Source organism: Myxocyprinus asiaticus, chromosome 19, assembly GCF_019703515.2.
Source record: "Myxocyprinus asiaticus isolate MX2 ecotype Aquarium Trade chromosome 19, UBuf_Myxa_2, whole genome shotgun sequence".
Taxonomy (NCBI): domain Eukaryota; kingdom Metazoa; phylum Chordata; class Actinopteri; order Cypriniformes; family Catostomidae; genus Myxocyprinus; species Myxocyprinus asiaticus.
The window spans coordinates 28,590,258-28,617,301 of NC_059362.1; the positions used below are offsets into that span (position 1 = coordinate 28,590,258).

Below are 27,044 nucleotides of genomic sequence, written 5' to 3' on the forward strand. Positions count from 1 at the left end.
AAAAATGAAAATTCTCTCATCATTTACTCAATTACATACTATCTTTCTTTTTAGGAAGATTTTTAGAAGAATATTTCAGCTCTTTAGGTCCATTCAATGCAAGTGAATGGTGACCAGACCTTTCAAGCTCCAAAAATCACATAAAGGCAGCATAAAAGTAATCCAAACGACACCTATCATATCGCTTCTGAAGACATGGATTTAACCGCTGAAGTCATATGGATTACTTTTATGCTGCCTTTATGTGATTTTTGGAGTTTGAAAGGTCTGGTCACCATTCACTTGCATTGTATGCAACTAAAGAGTTGAAATATTCTTCTAAAAATCTTCATTTGTGTTTATTAGAAGAAAGAAAGATACACATCTGGGATGGCATGAGGGTGAGAATATGATTAGAGAATTTTCATTTTTGAGTTAACTTTTTCTTTAATGAAAACTGTTTGAAATCAGTATTTTTGCAATTCTATTTGGTGATGCTAGTGGTTCAAAAATTGCACATTTAACTTGTAGCATATGTTGTATATCATTATAGCTGGAGCCTCTGTTATTGTCCTAGTACACGACAACTGCAAAGCTGAATATATACCTTCTCCTTGTGTTGTTTGGATGGGGGACTGTCTGGTGTGATTAATTTCTTCAGGTCCTCTTCCACTGTGGACTTGCACATAGCTTGAGGAGAGTGCAGATCTCTGAGAGAGGGCCTGGGCTGAGATGAACCACCTTCTGTCCCTTCACCCTGTGGTCTTCTGGAAAAATGATTAAAATTGCATAAATAAATGATTTTAGATCAAGAAATTCATATTTCTATGCTGAATATGCACAGAGATTCCCCTACACTGTTGTACTCTTGTTTTCCAGAGGGTGGCAGTCATGTATTAGTCAAAATACCAGCTATACTAAGAAAAACACAAGCTCGCCCAACAGCTTACACATTTAATTGCCACCGAAGAGGAAGGACAAACCATCTATTTTCCTCCCTGAACAAAATTCAACTACAAGAAAGTTTACGGTCAAAAACATGTTGGCACATACAGTAGGTAGTCTTATCCTGAAAGACTACAACTGGTCCATTAAATTATGCTTCAATTTGCAGAGACTGATTTCTGCACATATCTTTTCAAATATCTCTCCATGCACATCCCTATCATCCCTTCACATCTCCTTCAGCCATTCATAATTCCCACAGCTTTGCACTTACTTGCGTGTGTCCCCAAAGTCCACAGAGTTGATGGTGCTGCCTGGTTTCCTCCAGCCAATCAGGTACTTGCTGGTGGCTCCCTGACGAGGATAGAAACTCTTGGGGCCAGGTGACACAGAGCTCTGGGAGGAGGAGGAGGAGGAGGGGGAGGTGGCTGAGGAAGACTCTTCACGTGGGGAGCTGTGGCAGGAGCTCAGGACTGCAGGGCTGACAGCGTGGCGTGTGCTGAGGGAGGGCCAGATAAAGGAAAACATGTCTAGACTGTCTCAGTATATAAATGCCCTGTGAAAACAATATACCTGAAAAAACAAACAAACTCTGAAACATATTTGATGTCATTTTACCAGTACAAGACATTGGATGCTGAAAAAGGTTCTATATTGAGTAATATAAAAAAAAAGGGCTACATGCAAAACAAACATCCAATCTCTCTGGACCACATGTTTGGCTATATGTAATTAAACACTATTTATTTCATTGTTGTGCTTAGTAGTAGGAATAACCAAAAAATGGCAATTGTGAAAAAATAGTATGTAGTAAATCAAGTGTGGGCTATAGATTTTAATGACAGGAAATGGATTCTCCAATCACCTTCTCATCAGCAATAACAAGCCATGTAATCAGATATTTTACTTTTTCTAATCAAATATGAATGCTGCTCTACCTTTCAAAACTTGTCGACACAATACTAGAATGTTGTCAGGGTGTTGGTATGCAGTTGCTATGGTGTTCTGGTTGGTTGCTAGGGCACTGCTATGGTATTCTGGTTGGTTGTTACAGCCCACCTCCAAGTCTCTATGACATTTTTGTCACTAGATATGGCAAAGGTAACTTCTTCAATGTAAACCTATAATAATTTTTTTTTTTTTACGTCTGTTGTAATGTCCACCAGGCAAATATTGTAAATGGGTGAATAGTGTGATGCTTAATTTTTTGTCCTGACCTATTAAGTTCAAAACACATTAAAATGCAATTCACAACACAATTAATTACAGTATCCACCTCTACTATGATCAATTTCTGAGTTCAAATACTGATATTTTCTTTGGGGCTTACAGTCAAAAATGTATTAGTGGTGTAACCGTCAGGTGACAGATAGAAAAAAAAAAAAATGAATAAAAGTCTAATTAAAATCTGAAATACTTTTATTAATATACTTTTATTATTATTTCATAAAATAAAAAAGCTGTGAAACAATTTTGTTAAAATAATTATATTTAAAACACTTTTGTCATGAAATCAAAGTCAGGTGATGTAACCAACATGCAGGCAGCCATTCTACATGTAGTTATGTGAGCTAAACATAAAAAAAACCTTTAGATCCTCATGACAGAAGGAAAAAAAGATGTTTTGACATTTTTAAGAAAACTAACATGAATGGAATAACCCTGAAAAACTTCTTGATATTCATAAAAAAAACATTTTACCAGGAAAAATACGTTTGAAAACATTTTGTTTTGTGGGGCAATGAAAGTATTTTGTTGCCTTATACTTGATGGTTACACCACTGGACATTTTTTAAAGGTGCAATATGTAACAATTTTCATGTAATATTCGCCCTTTTTTTTTTTGCCAATTTGTGAATGGCTTGTAATTCAAGTTAAAAAATGAGCCCTTCCCGGACTTCCTAGGTTGCCTATTAAAGCCAGTAGACTGATTTTCATGCGAAAGGAGCGGGTCGCAATTCAAAGGATGTGACATTTATTTGCGCTCCCGAGAGCCTTGCCTCAGTAATCACTTCTCTTCTGCTATTCAACAGCGACAACAAACTGCAAAATATTTACATGTCCCAAGCAAGCACTGTCCTTCATAGAAACAATGGGTGAGTAAGCCATTTGGTGTTTCTCATGTAGCTCCAGAGTGGATTAATTCACTGTACTTGCTCTTGGCTGTCTGAGGAAGCTGGGCGCCATTTTTGTTTCTGTTTGTGTTGGTTCTGCCTAGCGGCTGGAGTTTGTTTTGTGGAATAACACTTTAAGAAACGTTTGCATTGACGGAAGATCGCTTTTACACTGAAGTTCCCAGCCAGATTGAGAATGGATACTAAGGATGGCCACAAAATATCTACATGGTCACACAAAGGATGTCTTTTATAAAGTTGACGGACTGAGTAAGTCATGGTGTATTTTTTTATTCGGCCTCCGAGTGAATTTGACTCGCTCAATACACTCTTGACCATCCAAGGAACCGGGACACCCGTTTTGTTTCTTTTTGTGTTGGTTCCGCCTAGCGGCTGGAGTTTGTTTTGTGGAATAACACTGCTTCAGGACAGTTGTGGATGAATCTGTTCATTTTTTGTGCTTATGCCTCCTGTTGGCTGGAGTTTGTTTTGCTGCACTCATAAACAGCCGGCTCAATGAACATTTGTTTGTCTGTCCGAGGAAACTGAATGGCTTTATATCAGCTGGAATTTGTTTTGTGGATGAACACACCTTTGAGACGGTTCTGTGAATGAATTCTTTGTGTTTATTCTGCCTGTTGGTTGGGGTTTGTTTTACAAAGTATTTTCTGTTATGTCACTTTGCCTCACAAAATTTGCGCAGAAGCACCGGACTTGAGCAATCTGATGGCAAAGTTGTCACAGGGACTCTCGTAGGCGTACATGGACCTTTTGGGTTTAGAGGGATTGACGCCGGTTGGCACTGTCGTGCACGGGGTTAATCATCCACCATTTTCTTTTTCTATTTGTTTGGTTCAGGGGGGAGTTCGGGGTTTGATTGTTGCACTAATGTTGGAATGTGGTCAGTATAATCTTGTTTTTGACACACAATTTATTTTTTCTGTTATATCAAAATGTCAAATGTTAATATGAGTAGGTTATCTTTCTCCACATGGAATGTGAATGGGTTGGGGCACCCCATAAAAAGAAGGAAGGTTATTTCTTTTCTTAAGCGTAAGAAATGTGATATAGTGTTTCTTCAAGAAACACATCTTTCCTCGCAGGAAGCTGAAAAATTTGGGAAGATATGCAGCGGGCATGTTTTCTTTAGTGCTGGCTCAAGTAAGAGCAGGGGAGTCATTACATCGATAAGTAAACATCTACAATTTAAATCTCTCAAACAGATTAAAGATAAATTAGGGAGAATCATTATTGTTTTAGCAGAAATTCAGGGGCAAAGGTTGGTTTTGGCTAATATTTATGCACCTAACGTTGATGATCAGGGCTTTTTTACTGATCTTGAAGGGATGTTGCATGCCGCTGGCACCCCTCATGATATAATATTGGGAGGCGACTTTAATCTTTTGATTGACTCAGTCCTTGATCATAGTGAAGCAAAAGTGTGTAAGCCCCCTAGAGCAACAATCTTGGTCTTGCAGATATTTGGCAACTTTTGAACCCATCTGGTAGGGACTATACATTTTTTTAATCAGTCCATAAGATTTATTCTAGAATAGTTTTTTTTATTTTTTTATATTTAAGTCCCTCATTTCATATGTTGTGGACTGCTCAATTGGAAACATCTTAGTCTCAGATCACACCCTGGTGAGTTTAGAGATGTTGCCAAATATGGAGAAAAATAAATCATATAGTTGGCGCTTTAATGTATCCCTTTTGCAAAATCCTGATTTCCAACAAATGTTAAAGACTGAAATCAATGTTTATTTGGAGACCAACTGGTCCTCAGTATCTTCTGTGGGCGTGGCTTGGGAGGCACTTAAGGCGGTTCTTAGGGGTCGGATCATACAGTATGCCTCATTCACCAAAAAATCCAAAGCATGAGAACTCATGGAGTTGGAAGGGAATATTAAAAGTGCCGAAGCAGAGCTGAAATGCCGCATGTCGTCTGATGGCCTCAGAGAATTGACCCGATTGAAATATAGATATAATACTATTTTGTCATGAAAAGTGGAGTTTTGGCTATTAAGGGCAAGACAGTCATACTTTGAGTCGGGGGACAAAGCAGGGAAGCTTTTGACTAGATATATAAAGCAGAGAGTGTCTTTTTCTGCCATTCCCTCAGTTAAATTTGCTGGTGGTGAAATTTTTACCTCGGCCACTGATATTAATAATGCCTTTAAAGAGTTCTATCTTGATCTTTATAGTTCCACGTCTTTGTCTACTGATGAAGATATTAGAAAATTTGTGGAACCATTAGAACACCCTAAACTGACGAATGAGCAAAAAAATTATCTTGATTCTGAGATATCCTTGGAGGAGCTTGACAATTTAATTAAGGCCTTACCTACAGGTAAGGCTCCGGGGCCAGATGGTTTTGCTGCTGAATTTTTTAGATCTTTTAGATGCTACCGAATTGACTCCACTTTTGTTAGAACGGAATCATTAAAGAATGGAAAGCTTCCGCCAACCATGACACAAGCCCGGATCAGTCTGATTCTTAAAAAGGACAGAGATCCAAGCGAGTGTAAAAGTTACCATCCAATTTCCCTGATCCAGCTAGATGTAAAGATTTTGTCAAAGATTTTGATTTTTGAAAAAGTTATAACATCTCATATACATATAGATCAGGTGGGTTTATTCTGGGCAATAGCTCTTCTGATAACATTAGGCATTTCATCAATATCATGTGGCCAGTGGCGAATGAGCCACCACTGCTTAGGGGCAGGGGTGGCTCAGCGGTTAAGGCTCTGGGTTACTGATCAGAAGGTTGGGGGTTCAAGCCCCAGCACTACCAAGATGCCACTGTTGGGCCCTTGAGCAAAGCCCTTGACCCTATCTGCTCCAGGGGCGCCGTATCATGGCTGACCCTGCACTCTGACCCCAGCTTTGCAGGGATATGTGAAAAAGAGTATTTCACTGTATATGTGCAAATGTATAATGTGTGATAAATTATTAATTATTATGATCAGTCTCCAGTCGCTGCCATCTCACTTGATGCCAAAAAGGTGTTTGATATGGTAGAATGGGATTATCTTTTTAAGATTTTGGAAAGGTATGGGTTTGGGAGTACATTTATTGGTTGGATTAAGTTACTTTATAGACACCCTGTAGCAGCAGTACAAACAAATGGATTAATTTCAGATTATTTTACTCTGGATAGGGGCACCCAGCAGGGTTTCCCTCTTTCCCCATTATTGTTCTGTCTTGCCCTGAAACCATTAGCAGCCGCGATAAGAAAGGAGGATGATTTTCCAGGGGTGATGGCGGGAGGTGTGGCTTCTGCTTTACGCATATTATATTTTATTATTTGTCTCTGACCCCACAAGATCCATGCCTTGTCTCCACAGAATTATTAATTCCTTTTCCAAGTTCTCAGGATACAGAGTTAATTGGTCTAAATCTGAAGCTTTGGCTCTGACAGCGTACTGTCCAGTAACGGCCTTCCAGCCGGGTGCCTTCCAGTGGCCCAAACAGGGCATTAAGTATTTGGGTATTTTATTCCCAGCAAACTTGTCTGATTTAGTTAATTTTGACCCTTTAATGAAAAGGTTTTCGAGCGATGTGGACAGGTGGGCTTCATTACATTTATCGATGATTGGGAAGGTTAATGCTATTAAAATGAACTGTATTCCAAAATTCAACTACCTGGTACAGTCACTCCCTGTAGATGTCCCCCTCTATTATTTCAAGCAATTTGATAGCATAGCGAAGTCCTCCATTTGGAATGGTAAACGTCCCAGACTACATTTCAACAAATTACATAGGCCGATTGACAAAGGTGGGCTAGGCCTACCCAAGATTTTGTTTTATTATTATGCATTCGGTCACAGGCATTTGACTCTTTGGTCGCTTCCACCTGAAAGAGCCCCTCCCTGGTTTTCTGTTGAACAGGAAGTTCTTGCCCCTATTTTGCCACTGCAAAGCCTTTCTATCAATCTAACCAGAGAAGTTAAATCACACCCCGTTATTTAGCATTTGCACTCGGTATGGACAAAAGTGTCCAGAGTGTTTAATTTGGATATTTATCTAAATGTTGCCTCGAGCTTATGGCTGAACCCTAAACTATATATTACTAAGTCCCCTTTCTGCTGGACAGACTGGATTATGAGGGGGGTTAATACACTCGGTGACCTGTATGAGAGTGGAGTATTGAGATCTTCTGAAAATTTTATTCAACATTTTGGGATTCCCATATCTCAATTCTATAGGTATTTACAGCTGCGCCACCTGCTCTGCACTGTTTTTGGGAGTAGCACACACCCCCCTAAAGTGGCAGATACTCTGGAAGTGATGATTACTGCTTTTGGAAAAGGTCATGAGGCATCAGTGTATTACTCCCTGTTAATTCAGAATCTGGGTGACGGAGCTTCAACTTCTCTTAAGAGAGTATGGGAGAAAGATTTAAACTTGGTATTGGAGGAGGGAGTGTTGGCTAGGATTCTAAAAAACATCAAGTCTACATCTAGAGATGCAAGGGTGCGTCTGGTGCAATTTAAGATTTTACATCAATTCTATTGGACCCCCTCTAGATTGTATAGACTTCGTCTCAAAGACATCCACCTGCTGGCGATGCCAATCAGAAGATGGGTACAAAACCCATGTTTTTTGGGTGTGTGTAAAGATTCAAGATTTTGGGTTGAGAGTTCAGAATTTTATTTGTGAGGTGTTGGCTGCTCAGGTTTCATTTTGCCCCAGGCTCTGTGTTCTAGGCGATTGGACAGTCATTGATGTAGGAGATGGGTTCATGAAGAGTTGGGTCCTGGCTTGTGTCATGATCAGAATGCAAGTCATCCTTAGGGGATGGAAATCAGCTGGAGCGCCCTCGTTTTTGGAGTGGTGCGCAGAGTTGGGCAGGGTGGCGGCTTTTGTGGGGATGGTTTGTAGAAGGCTGGGCAACACGGGATTATTTAATAAAAAATGGGGTAGGTATTTGGATTTTTTGGAGGGCTCTCAGGGGGAGATGGTGGAGGGAAATAAGTAATATTAAATGTGTGTGTATGTTCTTATTGTTTTTTATTATTTCTTTATTTTATTTTTTCTGAATACTCTGTTGATTTATTGTTTATTTTGTGTGTCATTATTGGTTTGATGTCAGGCCACTGGGGTGTGTGTGTGTGTTTGTGTTGGGTGGGGGGTGGGAATGTTCGGTGGGAAGGGTTTAGGTAATGTAATTCCGTGTTTCCTGCTATGTTTATTGGATTGGTCATTGGAATCAATAAAAATTGTTAATTGCAAAAGAGATGGAACCCAGCAAACGTCCGGCTCCCAGCACAACAGCGACTCGTACACAAAGTCTGAGTAAGCCAAAAAACATTTATCCACTGAGTCCCTTCTGGCTAAGTGGGAACATGATCGTGGTCGAGCAAAAACTAGAGTGAACATCGGCAGGGCATTTGAGTCCTGGAGGGACCTTCGTTCGGTTTAGGGGATCAAAACTGACCCTGAATTGGCGTTCTTCTTATTGGACAGGTAAGCTTACATAACTGCAAAGCACGTGAAATATAGTGCCCTGAGGATTGATCTGTGTAATTTTAGCTAAACTACAATAACACATGAAATGAATGCTAGATAATGTTCAAGATAATGCAAAAAGACCCATTCATTAGTGTAACATAACTTATACAGAAAATATATACATTCTATTATTATAAAACTATAGTGCATTGATATATCAAAATGACAGTTGTGATGGAATCACATCAATATTGAATTGTCAACATATTTATAATGTACAGTCTATTTTATAAACAGCTACTGTCATCATCCACCAAATTTAGCTAACAGCTATTGATAAAGCTGGCTAGTTAGCTAACAGCGACATAGGCTAGAAAAGTGATTACTTCAAACTACAGTCTCGCATAGTCAGACCTATATCCACACTTTGTTTTAGCCCTGTTCCAGCACTGGAGAGTCAAATATAATATAGTCTCTCAAAGTCAGTCTCAAAGTTTTTAGTAAAACAATCATAACTGTGTAATTTTAATTATGCTACCCATCTGTCAGCATGAGGCCGATGAATCACGTTGTCTCTTTGTATGTTACATCATTGTTTTGGTCGATGCTCGCTCGCTCGTGTCTCTATGGAGTGTGTACACGAGGGCGAGCACAAGCAACAAGTAGCTGGCTGCAGTTCACTTAACAGCCACTGGTGTCATTTTATAACAAGGGTTTCTGAATCTTCAATACTGAACCTTTAAAGATATTAAATACATTTTTTGTAGAAAATGCTAAAAATGTTTTTCAAAAATTTATGAAACTAACATGGACACAAAGATTACATATCTACAAATTTGACACGTGTTTTAAACTACATTTTTAAAGATTTCTCATTATCACCACCTCAGCCATTCTTATCCATGGCCCAAATATCAAAGTAATACTTCTCAACAAGCAGCATGATTCGAGGTTACATTCATGTTCGTAGCACAAACAGTACAGCGCAAGATACATGCCAAAGTTTAATACTTAAGGTTAGGGGTTTTATAAATGTCCTTACCTGAATATGAGCAATAGTAATAATGATGCTTACCTTAGCAACACCACTAACAATGAGTAGACTGTAGAGAGCCTGGAATTTGCATTAGTGAAAGAAAGTATACCTGGAATGGGACGCCATGTCGCTCAGACTGTATGAACTGCCATCCCGGACCAGCAGATGAGTTGGTGGGCTTCGGGTAGTAGGTGGCCCATCCGCAGGGGACACTGGAGACTCTGCAGCGGGAGGGGATCTCTCAAGCACCCTACGGCCCCCTTCTGTGGGGCTGTGCCAGGGTGAAGGGGCTCGCTCTCTGGGCCCAGGAGCTCCCACAGCCAGCAGAGAGCTGGAACTCCCGTGAGGGGGGGCGTACGATGTGGCATCAATGCCACTGTCTGCTGAAGCACCCTGCAGGTATCCACCACCGCCCAGACCGTTCGGCTCTAAGTCCGGCTGGTCTCCTATCCCTCCACCACCCAGATCATACCACTTGTCATCACTGTGACCCCCACTGGACGTGGTGCTGGAGAGAGTGTTACTGCTGGAGTGGGAGTAAGGACCTTCCGACTGAGAGAGAAAGAAAATAGGCACTGAAAAGTTTTTATATATACACCGATCAGACATAACATTAAAACCACCTGCCTAATATTGTGTAGGTCCCCCTCGTTCCGCCAAAACAGCGGCAACCTATTCTTCTCACCACAATTGTACAGAGCGGTTATCGTAGACTGTCAGTTCGAACCAGTCTGGCCATTCTCTGTTGACCTCTCTCATCAACAAGGCATTTCTGTCCACAGAACTGCAGCTCACTGGATGTGTTTTATTTTTGGCACCATTCAGAGTAAATTCTAGAGACTGTTGTGTGTGAAAATCCCAGGAGATCAGAAGTTACAGAAATACTCAAACCAGCCCATCTGGCACCAACAATCATGCCACAGTCCAAATCACTGAGATCACATTTTTTCCACATTCTGATGGTTGATTTGAACATTAACTGAAACTCCTGACCCGTATCTGCATGATTTTATGCACTGCTACCACATGATTGGCTGACTAGATAATCACATGGATGATTGTTTGTACCAGACGGGCTGGTATGAGTATTTCCGTCTCTAGAATTTACTCAGAATAGTGCCAAAAGCAAAAAACAGTGAGCGGCAGTTCTGTGGATGGAAATGCCTTGTTGATGAGAGAGGCCAACAGAGAACGGCCAGACTGGTTCGAACTAGGAATGGGCATTTTGGTCATTTTGTCTACTCGAGTACTCGGACTCGTCGAGTACTCGAGGTGCAATGACATGTACATATCTGTATATATAATAACATGTCTGACAAATGTCTTTGGCTGCTGCATTATGTCTTGTTGTTCCAGTGTATCGTCTATTAATTATTATAGGCTGTTATAAAATAATCTGTTCCAAAATGTACAAAAGATTGCATAATCAAAATATAATGCATCATATTTTGTCATTAAGTGAAGATTCGCTGCCCAAGTCAATGAAAGAATGTGCACAATGTGCGTCTGTCTGGTTTTCCTTCAGGTTACCGTAGTAATCCTAGTAAGCGCGCACCAGTTTTTTTAGTGACTGTCTAAACCGTCTATTTTCAAATCATGGTTGGCTTAACAAGAGACGCCATAACCATTGTGTTTTTAATATGCATGTTAAGCTGAAGTTCAGTTTTGAAGATGCTGCATTCTGTTCCATTTAGCTGCACTCTGTCTAGCTGTTTGAAACACTCGCCTGCTGTAAATACGCTACTTCAGCGCGTTGAGTCCACTACCACATACCTGGTGTGTGGGTCTCCCCAAGTGTTCGCTCCTGTGGGGAAAGCCACGATGCTCCGTATAGTTGTTGCTGTGATGATTCATGAAGTGTTCTATTCAACTCAGAATTTCCACCTTTCAACTGGGGAAAGTGCAACGTAATGACACTCTATGTTGGACTTCTAACTTGGAAACTCGTGCGGAAATCTTCAACTCCCATTTTGTCGAGATGCAGGTGTGCGTTACATCACGAAAACTTGTCGGTGCCCAGGGCAGGGAGGTTTACAGTCAGTGACAAACATTACATTTTATGAAATAATATCCATTACCGAGTCAAATATTTTACATTAAATGATAAAACGTGTTTAGCAAATGTTTTGCAGAGACAGGTGTTCAAAACACAGTTAATTATGCTCTCTTTTGATTATTGTAACTATAGCATTGCTGTGTCGTATCTCAGTTTGGTTGCTATGAGATGTCTCTGACAATTAATGTACCCCTCAAAATCACAACGTAATCAACCTCAAAATTAAAAATAAGCTCCCTCTTTGACACGTTTTTGTTTAGTTGTCAGGTAATTGTCACTAAATTTCGATTTAAGTGAGAAGTCACATGATTACAATCGATCATCTTTTTCATGATTGATCATTGCTACCACGTCCAAGTACCCGAGTACTCATGCCCATCCCTAGTTAGAACTGATAAAGTCTACAGTAACTCAGATAACCGCTCTGTACAATTGTGGTGAGAAGTATTTCATCACAGAATGCTATTCTGAGATGCGGGTTGGTGCTGTTTTGGCAGCACGAGGGGGACCAACACAATATTAGGCAGGTGGTTTTAATGTTGTGGCTGATCAGTGTGTGTGTGTGTGTGTGTGTGTGTGTGTGTGTGTGTGTGTATATATATATATATATACACACACACACACACACACACACACACACACACACACACACACACAGTATCTCACAGAAGTGAGTACACCCCTCACATTTTAGTAAATATTTTATTATATCTTTTCATGTGACAACACTGAAGAAATGACACTTTACTACAATGTAAAGTAGTGAGTGTACAGCGTGTATAACAGTGTAAATTTGCCGTCCCCTCAAAATAACTCAACACACAGCCATTAATGTCTAAACCACTGGCAACAAAAGTGAGTACACCACTAAGTGAAAATGTCCAAATTGGGCACAATTAGCCATTTTCCCTCCCCGGTGTCATGTGATTTGTTAGTGTTACAAGGTCTCAGGTGTGAATGGGGAGCAGGTGTGTTAAATTTGGTGTTATCGCTCTCACTCACTCATACTGGTCACTGGAAGTTCAACATGGCGCCTCATGGCAAAGAACTCTCTGAGGATCTGAAAAAAAGAATTGTTGCTCTATATAAAGATGGCCTAGGCTACAAGAAGATTGCCAAGACCCTGAAACTGAGCTGCAGCACGGTGGCCAAGACCATACAGCGGTTTAACAGGACAGGTTCCACTCAGAACAGGCCTCGCCATGGTCGACCAAAGAAGTTGAGTGCACGTGCTCAGCGTCATATCCAGAGGTTGTCTTTGGGAAATAGACGTATGAGTGCTGCCAGCATTGCTGCAGAGGTTGAAGGGATGGGGGGTCAGCCTGTCAGTGCTCAGACCATACGCCGCACACTGCATCAAATTGGTCTGCATGGCTGTCGTCCCAGAAGGAAGCCTCTTCTAAAGATGATGCACAAGAAAGCCCGCAAACAGTTTGCTGAAGACAAGCAGACTAAGGACATGGATTTCTGGAACCATGTCCTATGGTCTGATGAGACCAAGATAAACTTATTTGGTTCAGATGGTGTCAAGCGTGTGTGGCGGCAACCAGGTGAGGAGTACAAAGACAAGTGTGTCTTGCCTACAGTCAAGCACGGTGGTGGGAGTGTCATGGTCTGGGGCTGCATGAGTGCTGCCGGCACTGGGGAGCTACAGTTCATTAAGGGAACCATGAATGCCAACATGTACTGTGACATACTGAAGCAGAGCATGATCCCCTCCCTTCGGAGACTGGGCCGCAGGGCAGTATTCCAACATGATAACGACCCCAAACACACCTCCAAGACGACAACTGCCTTACTAAAGAAGCTGAGGGTAAAGGTGATGGACTGGCCAAGCATGTCTCCAGACCTAAACCCTATTGAGCATCTGTGGGGCATCCTCAAACGGAAGGTGGAGGAGCGCAAGGTCTCTAACATCCACCAGCTCCGTGATGTCGTCATGGAGGAGTGGAAGAGGACTCCAGTGGCAACCTGTGAAGCTCTGGTGAACTCCATGCCCAAGAGGGTTATGGCAGTGCTGGAAAATAATGGTGGCCACACAAAATATTGACACTTTGGGCCCAATTTGGACATCTTCACTTAGGGGTGTACTCACTTTTGTTCCCAGCGGTTTAGACATTAATGGCTGTGTGTTGAGTTATTTTGAGGGGACAGCAAATTTACACTGTTATACAAGCTGTACACTCACTACTTTACATTGTAGCAAAGTGTCATTTCTTCAATGTTGTCACATGAAAAGATATAATAAAATATTTACTAAAATGTGAGGGGTGTACTCACTTCTGTGAGATACTGTATATATATATATATATATATATATATATATATATATATATATATATATATATTAAAGCTTTAACGCATGTGATTCATTTATCAAATTTAACGTGTTAATTATTCTTAATTGCGATTAACGCATTTACCGTTAATAAAGCATAAAACAGCATAAATACTGGTCAAACCAGGGTGAAGTCATTACACTGTCACACATAACACACACACAACAGATATTCTGTGTCAATGATCAAGTGATGGAGAAAGGATCTCTCAACGAAACAAGCCCAGATGGTACTTGTGATAGAAATCAAGTAATTAACAGACCCTGTTATGTGCAATTTAATTAGCACAGGAGCACATAAAGTCTTAACTATCACAAAAACGTTGTCTGCTTTTCAGGTGGAGTTCAAAGTGGCGCTTGATGCTGGCTTTGATGCCATGACGCGGCTCATGAATGTGGCTTTACGTATTGCTGTAGCAAAGCATATAGCCACATTCTGCCAGCTGATTAATACTGTGGAGGATGAGAGCTGAAGATATTTAATGCCCATAGCAATAAATATGCAACCTATGAAACGGTTAGTTCCTCTAATAAGTCATCCTCCCACTTAGGGAAGGGAAACGACTTAGGGAAATGTTTAATGTGCTATTTTAGTGCATTTATCTTCATACAGTGGAAGGCAATGTTAATAAAGCGTTATGCGTTTACATGTTGTTTTCTTTCATCAAAAGCAAATAAATTAATTTTGATGGAAAAAAGTAAATATAAACTTTCTATACTTTCAAAATCTGTGATTAATCACGATTAACTATGGAATAAAAAATGACTGGTTCTTGCAAAGCCCATCAGTAAGTACAATGCTAGTGTGTTGTGGGTGGTTGCTAGGGTGTTACTATGCAGTTATAAGGTATATTGGGTGGTTTTTAGCATGTTTATTTGTGGTTGCTAGGGTGTTCTGGGTGGTTGCTTACTGGCCAATGTCCACCCTCAAGTCTCTATGATATTCTGGTCCCTAGATATGGTTCAGTTCCTGCTTTAAATTCAAGTCAATTTTATTGTCTGGAAGACAAAAATTGTAAGCCTGATTTCTTATTAAAATAATAGCACATCTCTTTTAAACAAGCCACATGATTTGAGGTATTATTCATGTTCATAGAACAAGCAGTGCTATGAGTTAAACACGGGTTTTGTTTGAATGTCAATCCTACATATGAGTGATAGTAGGAGCTCTCTAAATAACTATCATGCAGCAATTAAGATCCTCACCTGGCTGCCCTTCTTGGGGGAAAGGTGAATGACCTGCTCCTGTCTCTGGATCCGTGGGCCGCCTGAGTAGGAGGAGCTAGACTTAGTGACCGGAGAATCTACAGAAGATAGAATAATATGTTCAGTGCATTAGAAAACAGGACAGTTCTTAACAGACAAAGAGGAAACAGACACACTTGACTCATTTAGACCCAGCAATGTCATAAACATAACCGAAAGTACTAACACACACACGCACGCACGCACGCACGCACGCACACACGCCTATGGGCTGACACTGAAAATACCTTTTGCTTATGAAACATTAAGTCATAGACTATCTGATTCCCAAATACATTTTATTTGACCAAGATTGCCTGCGCCATTCTTTCATTACAGAATACTGAGTGTAAATGAAAGTATTGTGTAATTGTTGGCTGTTATATAATGACCAGCATCACAAAAATAGATGGCACAAGCAATTAAGGCACAAAGACTTCAGGAGAGAAACAGTGGGAGGGAGAAAGAGGGGGAGAGAGCAAGTGAAATGTCAAAAAATCCATGGAATTGAAAATGATTTTAGACACCTTTGATTGTCACAGTTCACACAGACTCAAAGATTTAGACCATAGGGCACAACAAAAAATTTAATCAGGATGTATTCCCTGGGAATCGAACCCATGACACTGGTGTTTCTAATGCCATGCTCTGTAAGTTGAACAACTGGAACATATTTTTGTGAATTTTGGGTCTTAAAATATGTTTTGAAATATGTTTTGCATACTTTCTAAAGAGGAAAAGAACTTGAATTTTGAGGTCCAAAATGTCATAGTAGGTAATCTTTTCAAATACAGCAACCCATTGGGGTGACTTTGCTCAAGCCACCCTGACGACAGAACCGATACAGGTCAGCATTTGGTGACTGACCTCTCATGCTCCAAACAGATGACTGCAATCATGAGAGAGGAGTTTAATTCTAGGGCTGTGGTAACATTTACAGCGCAGGTCATATGGTTTACTGTGCCGAATTGCTCAGATGTGTGGGCTGGACCCTGTTATTACTGTCTTAGACTCAGAGGGAGAGAGAAAGAGGGCAGATCACGTGGAGGAGTCAAAGAGAGTGCACAGGTGGGCCACTCAACCACAAGAGTCAAAGAAGCAGAATATGGTAAGATGGGTAATGAGAAATATGCAAAAGAAAGAAGTCTGCATAAATACTGAAAGAAAGAGCACACATGCATGCTCTGTTCCAAAACCTGAGATGCCTCCAGAGGCATCATAGGCACGCTGCCAACATAAAGGCAATTACATAAAGGTAAGCAACTTAATTGTGCTGCCTCCTACGATACCTCATTTTGGCCACATTGTAAGGCAGCATCACATGTATCCTTCACGTAAAAGACAATCATACATTGCGACGAGCTCAGACAAAAATACATCCAAGATGGCAGACAAAGCCAGAGAAATGTTGATTATGAATATACTCACTGAAAAGTATAGATAATAGCTTAAAATGAAAGCTGTCAGAATTAATGTAGTAATTTTACTACGGGATTAACGCATTTGCCGCTAATACAGCATAAACCAGCATAAACAGTGGTTGGAAGGGCGGAACCTTTATAATGTGTCTGTCCGGAATCATTACACTGATGCACACTTCACAACACACACAATAGTGCTTCCGTGTCAGTGATCAAATGATGGAGAAAGGACCTCTTAATACTATTTGATGTACAAAACAAGCCTATGTAAGGTGCATTTTAATTACCACAGTAGCACGTCAAGTCTTAACTATCACCAAAACGTAGAATGAGACTTTTTGTCTGCAAGCGCTTTTCATGTATAGTTCATAGCTGTATATAACGCTGGCATTGACGCCCTGACGCAAATCATTAACATGGCTTCACGACTGCTGTAGGAAAGCGGATAGCCATAGTCTACCGGCAGATTAATATTGTGGAAGATGAGAGTTTAAGAGAATGAATGCCCACTGCATTAAAAAAAGCAACCTATGTGGGGATTAGTTCTTTCAATTAGTCAAACTCCCACATAGACTATGGAAAACCTTTAATGTTATTTAAATTGGTGCAATTTTAGTGTATTTCTATCTTTATACTGTGTCAGGATTAGTGTTGGGTAAATTACTCTAAAAAAAAAAAAAGTAATTAATTATAACTACTAATTACATCTTCTACAGTGTCAAGTCATTTTTATTTGAATTGTGCTTTTTATAACACACATTGATTCAAAGCAGCTTTACAGGAAATCATGCATTAACAAAAAATGAAACTGTAATATCTATAAAGTCTTAGAGTGATCATTGGATTACTGTACTAATTACACTGTCTGAAAAGTAATTGCATTACTTATTACTAATTAAAAATTATAATTATTATAATTATACTAATTACTTTCTAAAACCCTTATCAAACTCAAACAGAAGAAAAATACAAGGATAGACATGAAACTCTTATTTCAATTCTTTCAAATAAATCATATACAATCAAATACATTATTCATGAACTGGCCAAAGAATTTAAGTGGGTAGTGTTAAATTAGAAAAAATACAGTTGAAGTCAGAAGTTTACATCCACTTTTAACCACTCCACAGATTTCATATTAGCAAACTATAGTTTTGGCAAGTCGTTTAGGACAATTACTTTGTGCATGATATGAGTAATTTTTCCAGCAATTGTTTACAGACAGATTGTTTCACTTTTAATTGACTATATCACAGTTCCAGTGAGTCAGAAGTTTACATACACTAAGTTAACTGTGTCTTTAAACAGCTTGAAAATGTCCAAAAAATGATGTCAAGCCTTTAGGCAATTAACCAATTAGTTTCTGATAGGCTAATTGGCTAACTGGAGTCAATTGGAGGTGTACCTGTGGATGTATTTCAAGGCCTGCCTTCAAACTCAGTGCCTCTTTACTTGACATCATGGAAAAATCAAAAGAAATCAGCCAAGACCTCAAAAAAATAATTGTGTACCTCCACAAGTCTGGTTCATCCTTGAAAGCAATTTAAAAATACCTGAAGGTACCACATTCATCTGTACAAACAATAGTACGCAAGTATAAACACCATGGGACCATGCAGCCATCATACTGCTGAGGAAGGAGATGCATTCTGTCTCCTAGAGATGAATGTAGATTGGTGCGAAAAGTACAAATCAATCTCAGACCAACAGCAAAGGACCTTGTGAAGATACTGGAGGAAACAAGTAGACAAGTATCTATATCCACAGTAAAATAAGGCCTATATCAACGTAACTTGAAAGGCTGCTCAGCAAGGAAGAAGCCACTCCTCCAAAACCCCCATAAAAAAAGCCAGACTACAGTTTACAAGTGTACATGGAGACAAAGATCTTACTTTAATATTAAATCTGTGGAGTGGTTAAAAAATGCACTTTAATGACTTCAACCTAAGTGTATGTAAACTTCTGACTTCAACTGTATATATAGTGTCAAATTTCAGCACTTTTAAAATCTGATTAATCGCGATCAACTACAAAAAATTCTGTGATTAATCATGATTAAAATTTTAATTGACAGCAAAAATTAAAATAATTAAAAACTAACTATTTTACCCAAAATGTGTGTGTGCCATTTATACTGAAGCTCAAGGGTTTCACATTGTTCCTCTCGTGTCACCTCACATGTATAAAAAAATCAATTGAATTGATTCTGTGCTCGTCGCATAATGAGTACTATTTGTGTTCTGTGCAGAGTTGCTGTTATGTAGACCATTCCAAATCAGTTACCATTAGGGATGCATCGCAACAAACAGAATAAAATGCAGGTGTCTCTGAAAAGGTTTTAAAATTTAAGTTCTTTTTAACTTCATTGATTCTTTTTAACTAAAAAAATGGGGTTCTCCTGTGCGAGACGCTGAAAAACAAACAAACTGTGAGACATTGTAACAGTCAAAATCCATCTACGCAGATGGATGCAAAAATATTCGTTCAGAGTGAATGGCTCCTAAGACTGCCTGCACGTCAAACCAAGCAGCTCTACATCAGGAATATTCCACACAGGAGACATGTGGAGAAGCAGAGGAATGGAGCGAAGAAGAGAAGCAACAAGATAAATACGCAAAAAGGGGGTGGCAGTGAGTCACAGCATACTTGGACCTTGAAGAGTGCGAAGAGAGGAGGGGGGTGCTAGCGGCACACAAAGCCTTGCTTACACAACCGTACCAGCAGGAAAGAGGAGGTATTTCGATCTTTGCTTGAACCCATACACAGCCTGCTGTTCAAAGACACAGTTTATGTTCTCTACCTTTCACTGGACATGGTTTACTTTTAAAGTCTATGCTTGATCCATCCGTCTTTGATTGACCACATTTATACAAGAGAGAAGTATTCAGGGGGAGGGAAAGATGTATGATCTGTTGTATGATCTGCTGTGCTTGTTAGAAGGGCGAGAAGACTGAACTGAGCTGCTGTCAAAAACAAGTGTGGCCCAAAAAACAAGATGCTGTCAAGGCTAGGTGGAAATATGGGATAAAGAAACAGCATAGTCCTCTGGATGACAACAAGCATCCTGAGGAGAAGTTATCAATGCACTGGTTTTTATGCTAGCAAGTCCATTATGAATTTTTATGTTTCTCAAACCAAGGCACGTCCACACTAATACGTTTTCTTTGGTAAAATGCATATTTTTCTCTACGCTTTGGCCTTCCGTCCACACTGAGATAACAGAGCGAAAAAACAGAGCCTTTCAAAAACACTCTCTCAAGTGAAAAACCGTCTTCATGTTGTAGTGTGGACAGGGAAAATGGAGATATCTGAAAACAATGGAGTATTTGTTGTCATGTGATATATTCAACCCAAAACAATCAAGATGGTGGCCCATGTTCTAGCAGCATTGTTGTGCCTGTTATTCACTTGATAGCATTGTTTAAGATAAACGTTACTTTGTACAACCTTCAGACTGCATTCCTTCAAAGGCGACAGGAAGTTTACTCTGAATTGTTGTCCAGCAACGGAACACAAGGACAATTGCGCTTCAGACCGTACATAGAACAGCGATTTTTTTTTTTTTTGCATGCTCAGAAAGGGGATTTAAGAGTTTATCCGTTTTAGTGTGGACAAGCAACTTTTGAAAAATGGTTCAAAATAGATGTGTGGATGGAGAGCATTTAGAAAAATGTTGTTTTCAAATGTATCCAGATTATTGTGGACGTAGCCTGAGAATGAAAAGAACTGAAGATCTTGTGGTTTAAAAAAAAAAAAGCTTGCTTCTTGGCGCTAGAATGTTCCCAAGACATTGCTATGTAGTTGCTAGGGTGTTCTGGGAGGTCACTAGGATGTTGCTTTCTGGCTCAAGTCAAAACAGCCCACCACCGAGGGTCACGTGACGCCATGCAAGGAGCAGACGTGTGAGCGACAAGCTCTGCGCACTTTGCTGAATTTTCGATTATTTTCATATTATAATCTGGTGAAATTTGTTACACCCAGTTACACATTTGCCCTTTGTTGCAAAATATGGCAAAGAAGTCAAAATCCTCGGGCTCGGGAGACATTAAAAGACACTTACGTGTTCAGGATGAAAGCCCCGACAGGCCTACAGACCGGGGACTCGATTTGGATGGCACGGCGGGAGAGGAGATCAGCATCAGTTATCCAACATGTCGGTGATGTTGACGAAGATTCTTGCTGACTTGGAGGATCTCGCTGTAATACGTCAATCGATCACGGCGATGGAAATAAAATTCTCAGAGTTAGGTTCAAGAGTGACTGATGTTGAAAAACGAATCGATTTTCTGGAATCTTCAGAGGGGGAATTAACCGCTAATCCACCCGCGACCAAAGTTGATCTGGAACATCTCCTTGAAAAGCTTGAAGATCTTGAAAATAGAAGCCGCAGGAATAACGTTCGAATTGTTGGAATTCCTGAGCATGAGGAGGGCAGAGATATGGTGAAATTCCTAGACGAGTTTTTCCCGAGTCTGCTCGACATAACAGGCCACAAGCTGGAAATCGAGTGAGCTCACAGAGTGCCAGCTCACAGATCTGCTGAGGGAGATAGGCCCCGATCGATTCTGGCCAGATTTCTGAGATCATCCGATAAAGATCTTGTGTTGTGCCAGGCGAGGAGCAAAGGAAAGCTTTCCTGGAAGAACCATAATATTTTCTTGTTCCCGGACTTTGTGAGTTCGACAAGAGAGAAACGCGATCGGTTCAAGGAATGTAAGAAACTCTTGCATCAGAAAAAGATCTCGTTTGCTCTGATGTTTCCGGCCAAACTGAGAATAGAAACGATGGTCGGTCGCAAAGTATTTGCATGTCCAAATCTGACAATGTCTTTTATAGAATCAATGACTGAGTAAACCATTGGATGTTTCTCATGTGAGTGGGCCTGACTTGCTGTACTAACTCTTGAGGACGCTGGGCGACATTTTGGATTTTTTGCGTTGGCTCCGCCGAGCGGCTGGAGCTTGTTTTGTGAATAACACTTTTCCTTAAAGAAACTTTTGCATTGAAGTTCCCGGACAGATTGAGAGTGGACACTAGGGATGACGGCAAAATATCTACATGCTGCTCACATAAAGGATGTTTTTCATGAAGTCGACGGATTATGTAAGTCATGGTATATACATTTATGCAGCCTCCGAGTGAGTTGACTAGATCATCCAGGGAACCGGGATGCCGGTTTTGTTTCTTTTTGTGTTGGTTCCGCCTAGCGGCTGGAGCTTGTTCTATTGAATAACACTCCTTTGGAACAGCTGTGGATTAATCTGTTCGTTCTTCATGCTTATTCCTCCTGTTGGCTGTAGTTTGTTTTGTTGAGGTTTTTTTTACGGGACATTGGAATGATTACATCTTCCGCTGAACTCATAACAGCTGGCTCACTGAACATTCGTTTTTCTGTCCGAGGAATCTGATCGGTTTTATATCAGCTGGAATTTGTTTTGTGGAAGATCACATCTTTAAAACAGTTCTGTGAATGAATCTACACGTTCTTAGTGTTCATTCTTCCTATTGACTGGGTTTATTTTACAAAGTATTTTCTGTTATGTAATTTTGCCTCACAAATTTGTGAGCCAAAATTGAGCAATCCGATGGCAAAGTTGTCGTGGGGACTCGTGGGCGTTCATGGACCTTTTGAGTTTAGAGGGATTGTCGCCGGTTGGCGCTTTCGTGTGTGGGGTTAATGTGCACGTTTTTCTTTTTTCTGTTTATTTTGTTCGGGGGTTGACTGTTTCACTAATGGGGAATGTGGTCTATATAATTTTGTTTTTGACACACAATTTATTTTTTCTACTATATCAAAATGTCAAATGTTAATATAAGTGTACTATCTCTCTCCACATGGAATGTAAATGGGTTGGGGCACCACATAAAAAGAAGGAAAGTTATTACTTTTCTTAAACATAAGAAATATGATATAGTGTTTCTTCAAGAAACACATCTCTCCCCGCAGGAAGCTGGAAAATTTGGGAAGATATGGGGTGGACATGTTTTCTTTAGTACTGGCTCAAGTAAGAGCAAGGGAGTCATTATATTGATAAGTAAACATCTACAATTCAAATGTCTCAAACAGATTAAAGATAAATTAGGAAGAGTAATTATTGTGTTAGTTGAAATTCAGGGGCAAAGGTTGATTTTGGCTAATATTTACGCACCTAATGCTGATGAACAGGGCTTTTTTATAGATCTTGAAGGGATGTTGCAAGCTGCTGGGACCCCTCATGATATAATATTGGGAGGAGACTTTAATATTTTGATGGATTCAGTCCTTGATCATAGTGAAGCAAAAGTGTGTAAACCCCCTAGAGCAACACTGACACTTCACAGGATGTGTAAAAATCTTGGTCTTACAGATATTTGGAGACTTTTGAACCCATCTGGTAGGGACTATACATTTTTTCATCAGTCCATAAGATTTATTCTAGAATAGATTTTTTTTTTGATATCCAAATCCCTCATTTCATCTGTTGTTGATTGCTCAATTGGAAATATCTTAGTCTCAGATCACGCCCTGGTGAGTTTAGAGGTGATGCCACATATAGAGAAAAATAAATCTTATAGTTGGCGCCTTAATGTGTCCTTTTTGCAAAATCCTGATTTCCAACAAATGTTAAAGACTGAAATCAGTGTTTATATGGAGACCAACTTGTCCTCGGAATCCTCTGTGGGTGTGGCTTGGGAGGCACTTAAGGCAGTTCTTTGGGGTTGGATCATACAGTATGCCTCATTCTTTAAAAAAATCCAAAGCACAAGAACTTGTGGAGTTGGAAGGAAATATTAAAAGTGCAGAGGCAGAGCTCAAGCTCCGTATGTCAGCTGATGGCCTCAGAGAATTGACCTGACTGAAATACAGATATAATACTATTTTGTCAAGGAAAGTGGAGTTTTAGTTGTTCAAGGCAAGACAGTCATACTTTGAGTCAGGTGATAAAGCAGGAAAACTTTGGGCTAGATATATAAAGCAGAGAGAGTCTTTTTCTATCATTCCCTCAGTGAAATCTGCTTATGGTGAAATATTTACCTCGGCTATTGATATTAATAATGCCCTTAAAGAGTTCTATCTTGATCTCTATAGGTCCACGTCTTCATCTACTGATGAAGATAGTAGGAACTTTGTGGAACCATTAGATCTCCCTAAACTGACGACTGAGCAAAAAAATTACCTTGATTCTGAGATAACTTTGGAGGAGCTTGTTGAGGTAATTAAAGCCTTGCCTACAGGCAAGACTCCAGGGCCTGACGGCTTTGCCGCTGAGTTTTTCAAATCTTATGCTACAGAACTGGCTCCACTTCTGTTAGAAGTTTATACCGATTCATTAAAGAATGGAAAGCTTCCACCAACCACGACACAAGCCCGGATCAGTCTGATTCTAAAAAAATATAAAGATCCAAGTGAGTGTAAAAAATACCGCCCAATTTCCCTGATCCAGTTAGATGTAAAAATTTTGTCCAAAATTCTGGCTAATCGATTAAGTAAAGTTATGACATCACTTATACATATAGATCAGGTGGGGTTTATTCGAGGTTCTTCTGATAATATTAGGCGTTTCATCAATATCATGTCGTCAGTAGCGAATGATCAATCTCCGGTTGCTGCCATCTCTCTTGACACCGAAAAGGCGTTTGATATGGTAGAATGGGATTACCTTTTTAAGATTTTGGAAAGGTATGGGTTCGGGAATACATTTATTGGTTGGACTAAGTTACTTTATAGACACCCTGTAGCAGCGGTACAAACAAATGGATTAATTTCAGATTATTTTACTCTGGATAGGGGCACCCGGCAGGGTTGCCCTCTTTCCCCTTTATTGTTCTGTCTTGCCCTGGAACCATTAGCAGCCGCGATAAGAAAGGAGGATGATTTTCCAGGGGTGACGGCGGGAGGTGTAGCGCATAAGCTTCTGCTTTACGCAGATGATATTTTATTATTCGTCTCCGACCCCACTGGATCCATGCCTTGCCTCCACAGAATTATTAACTCCTTTTCCAAATTCTCAGGATACAAAGTCAATTGGTCTAAATCCGAAGCTTTGGCTTTGACAGCATACTGTCCAGTAACGGCTTTTCAGCCGGGCGCCTTCATGTGGCCCAAACAGGGAATTAAGTATTTGGGAATTTTATTCCCAGCAAATTTGTCTGATTTAGTTAGAGTTAATTTTGATCCCTTAATAAAAAGGTTTTCGAATGATGTGGACAGGTGGGCTTCATTACACTTATCGATGATTGGGAAGGTTAATGTTATTAAAATGAATTGCATTCCAAAATTTAACTATCTGCTACAATCTCTCCCTGTAGATGTCCCTCTGTCTTATTTTAAGCAATTTGATAGCATAGTGAAGTCCTTCATTTGGAATGGTAAGCGTCCCAGTTTAAATTTCAGTAAATTACATAGGCCGATTGACAAAGGTGGGTTAGGCCTACCCAAGATTTTATTTTATTATTATGCATTCAGTCTTAGACATTTGGTTCATTGGTCGCTTCCACCTGAGAGAGCTCCTCCCTGGTTTTATATTGAAAAGGAAGTTCTTGCCCCTATCTCGCCACTGCAAAGCCTTTCGTTTAAACTAGCTGGAGAGGTTAAGTCGCACCCTGTTATTTTGCATTTGCACTCGATATGGACAAAAGTGTCCAGAGTGTTTAATTCTGATATTTATTTAAACGTAGCCTCGAGCATATGGCTGAACCCTAAACTATGTATTAATAAGTCCCCTTGCTGTTGGTCAGATTGGATTGTGAGGGGGGTTAATACACTTGGTGACCTGTATGAGGGTGGAGTATTGAGACCTTTTGAAAATTTTATTCCACATTTTGGGATTCCCAGATCAAAATTTTATAAGTATTTACAGCTGCGCCACCTGCTCTGCTCTGTTTTTGGGAGTAGCACACACCCCCCTAGAGTGGCAGATACTCTGGAAGTGGTAATTGCTGCTTTTGGGAAGGGTCATGAGGCATCAGTGTATTACTCCTTGTTAACTGAGAGTCTAGGGGACGGAGCTTTAAATTCTCTCAAAAGATTATGGGAGAAAGATTTAAACTTGGTATTGGAGGATGGAGTGTGGGCAAGGATTCTAAAAAAACAAAGTCTGCATCTAGAGATGTAAGGGTTCGCCTTATGCAATTTAAGATTTTACATAGATTTTATTGGACCCCCTCTAGATTGTATAGGCTTGGTCTTAAGGACACACCCATCTGCTGGCGATGCCATACTGAAAATGGAGACACCATCCATGTTTTTTGGGGGTGCTATAAGATCCAAGAATTTTGGCTGAAGGTGCAAAGTTTTGTGTGTGATGTGTTGGGCACTCAGGTCTCGTTCTGCCCCAGACTCTGTATTTTGGGAGATAGGGAGGTCATGGATTTGGTAGATAAGTACATGAAGGACTGGGTTTTGACCGGTGTGATGATTGGTAGACAGGTTATTTTGAGGAGTTGGAAGTGGGATGGAGCACCCTCGTTCCCGGAGTGGTGCACAGAGATGGGGAGGGTGGCTGCCTTAGAGGAGGGGTTGAGCATTAGGATGGGGGTTAGGGAAACTTACAATAAGAAATGGGGCAATTATTTAGCATTTTTGAGGGAATCTCGAGGTGGGGCGGTGGAGGGAGTAATTTAGAGGGGTTTTATTTTTATTATTATTATTATACTTGATTATTGTATGTTATTTTATGTTGTTGTTTTAGTTTTCTGTGTGTGTGTCTATATTCTATTGACCACAGGGGTGTTCATGGGTGGGTCAGGGTGGGTTGAGAGTTTGGTAGGGGGAGGGGATATAGTGGGGGTTTAATGTTAAAAGTTTTTGATTCATTATATAGATGTTGTTGTATTTCTTGTGTTAATTTATGAATCAATAAAAAAATTTAATAACAAAAAAAAATAGCCCACCACCATATATGGCTTAGGCTCCCTCTTTGAATGTAAGTCTATGGGATTTTTGGCCTGTTTTATCGTCAACCAGGTGAAAATCATAATTCTGATCGCTTTGAAAAGTAATAACACACCTCTCCTCAAAAAGCTGCATGATTTAATATACCATTCATTTATCCAACACAAACAGTATGGGACGAGTTTAATACATGGGGGGTTGTTCGAATCCCTAACCATACATACAGAATACGAGCTATATACTTCATATTTTATTTCATATTAATATGATATCAATTTGAAATGTTTTTGTCAAAAAAACATATATGCACCACTAATAAGATCTGACAAGAGCATTTCAGCTCAGAAATTAAATTGGCTAGAGGTCGTGGTAAAGTTAATTAATGTCCAATTTTGTTTTTGTATCTTGAGAGGGTTTATGAATGATCTCAGGAAGACTTTAACACACCACCCACTCTTATCTAACAACGAGGCTTTAATGAGTATAGTCTAGAGGCAAAGTCTATTAAAATGTTTAGCACTGAGGGTTTTAGAACCCAGTTTGGGTTATTTACTACTCTATTTCTGTCATCTTGTCTGTCAA

At 40.0% G+C, this 27,044-nt stretch overlaps 1 protein-coding gene across 2 annotated transcripts in view; it reads right to left on the reverse strand.

Moving 5' to 3' along the window:
• Window positions 1-27,044, reverse strand: part of LOC127456736 (signal-induced proliferation-associated 1-like protein 1) — a 164,648-nt gene that overhangs the window by 11,083 nt on the left and 126,521 nt on the right. For both annotated transcript variants that reach the window (XM_051725279.1, XM_051725278.1), the window contains 4 exons: window positions 15,129-15,226; window positions 9,638-10,080; window positions 1,199-1,423; window positions 587-746 (listed from right to left, as the gene is read on the reverse strand). In XM_051725279.1, the coding sequence (XP_051581239.1) occupies window positions 587-746; window positions 1,199-1,423; window positions 9,638-10,080; window positions 15,129-15,226 (926 nt within the window). The remainder of the gene's footprint in view (window positions 1-586; window positions 747-1,198; window positions 1,424-9,637; window positions 10,081-15,128; window positions 15,227-27,044) is intronic.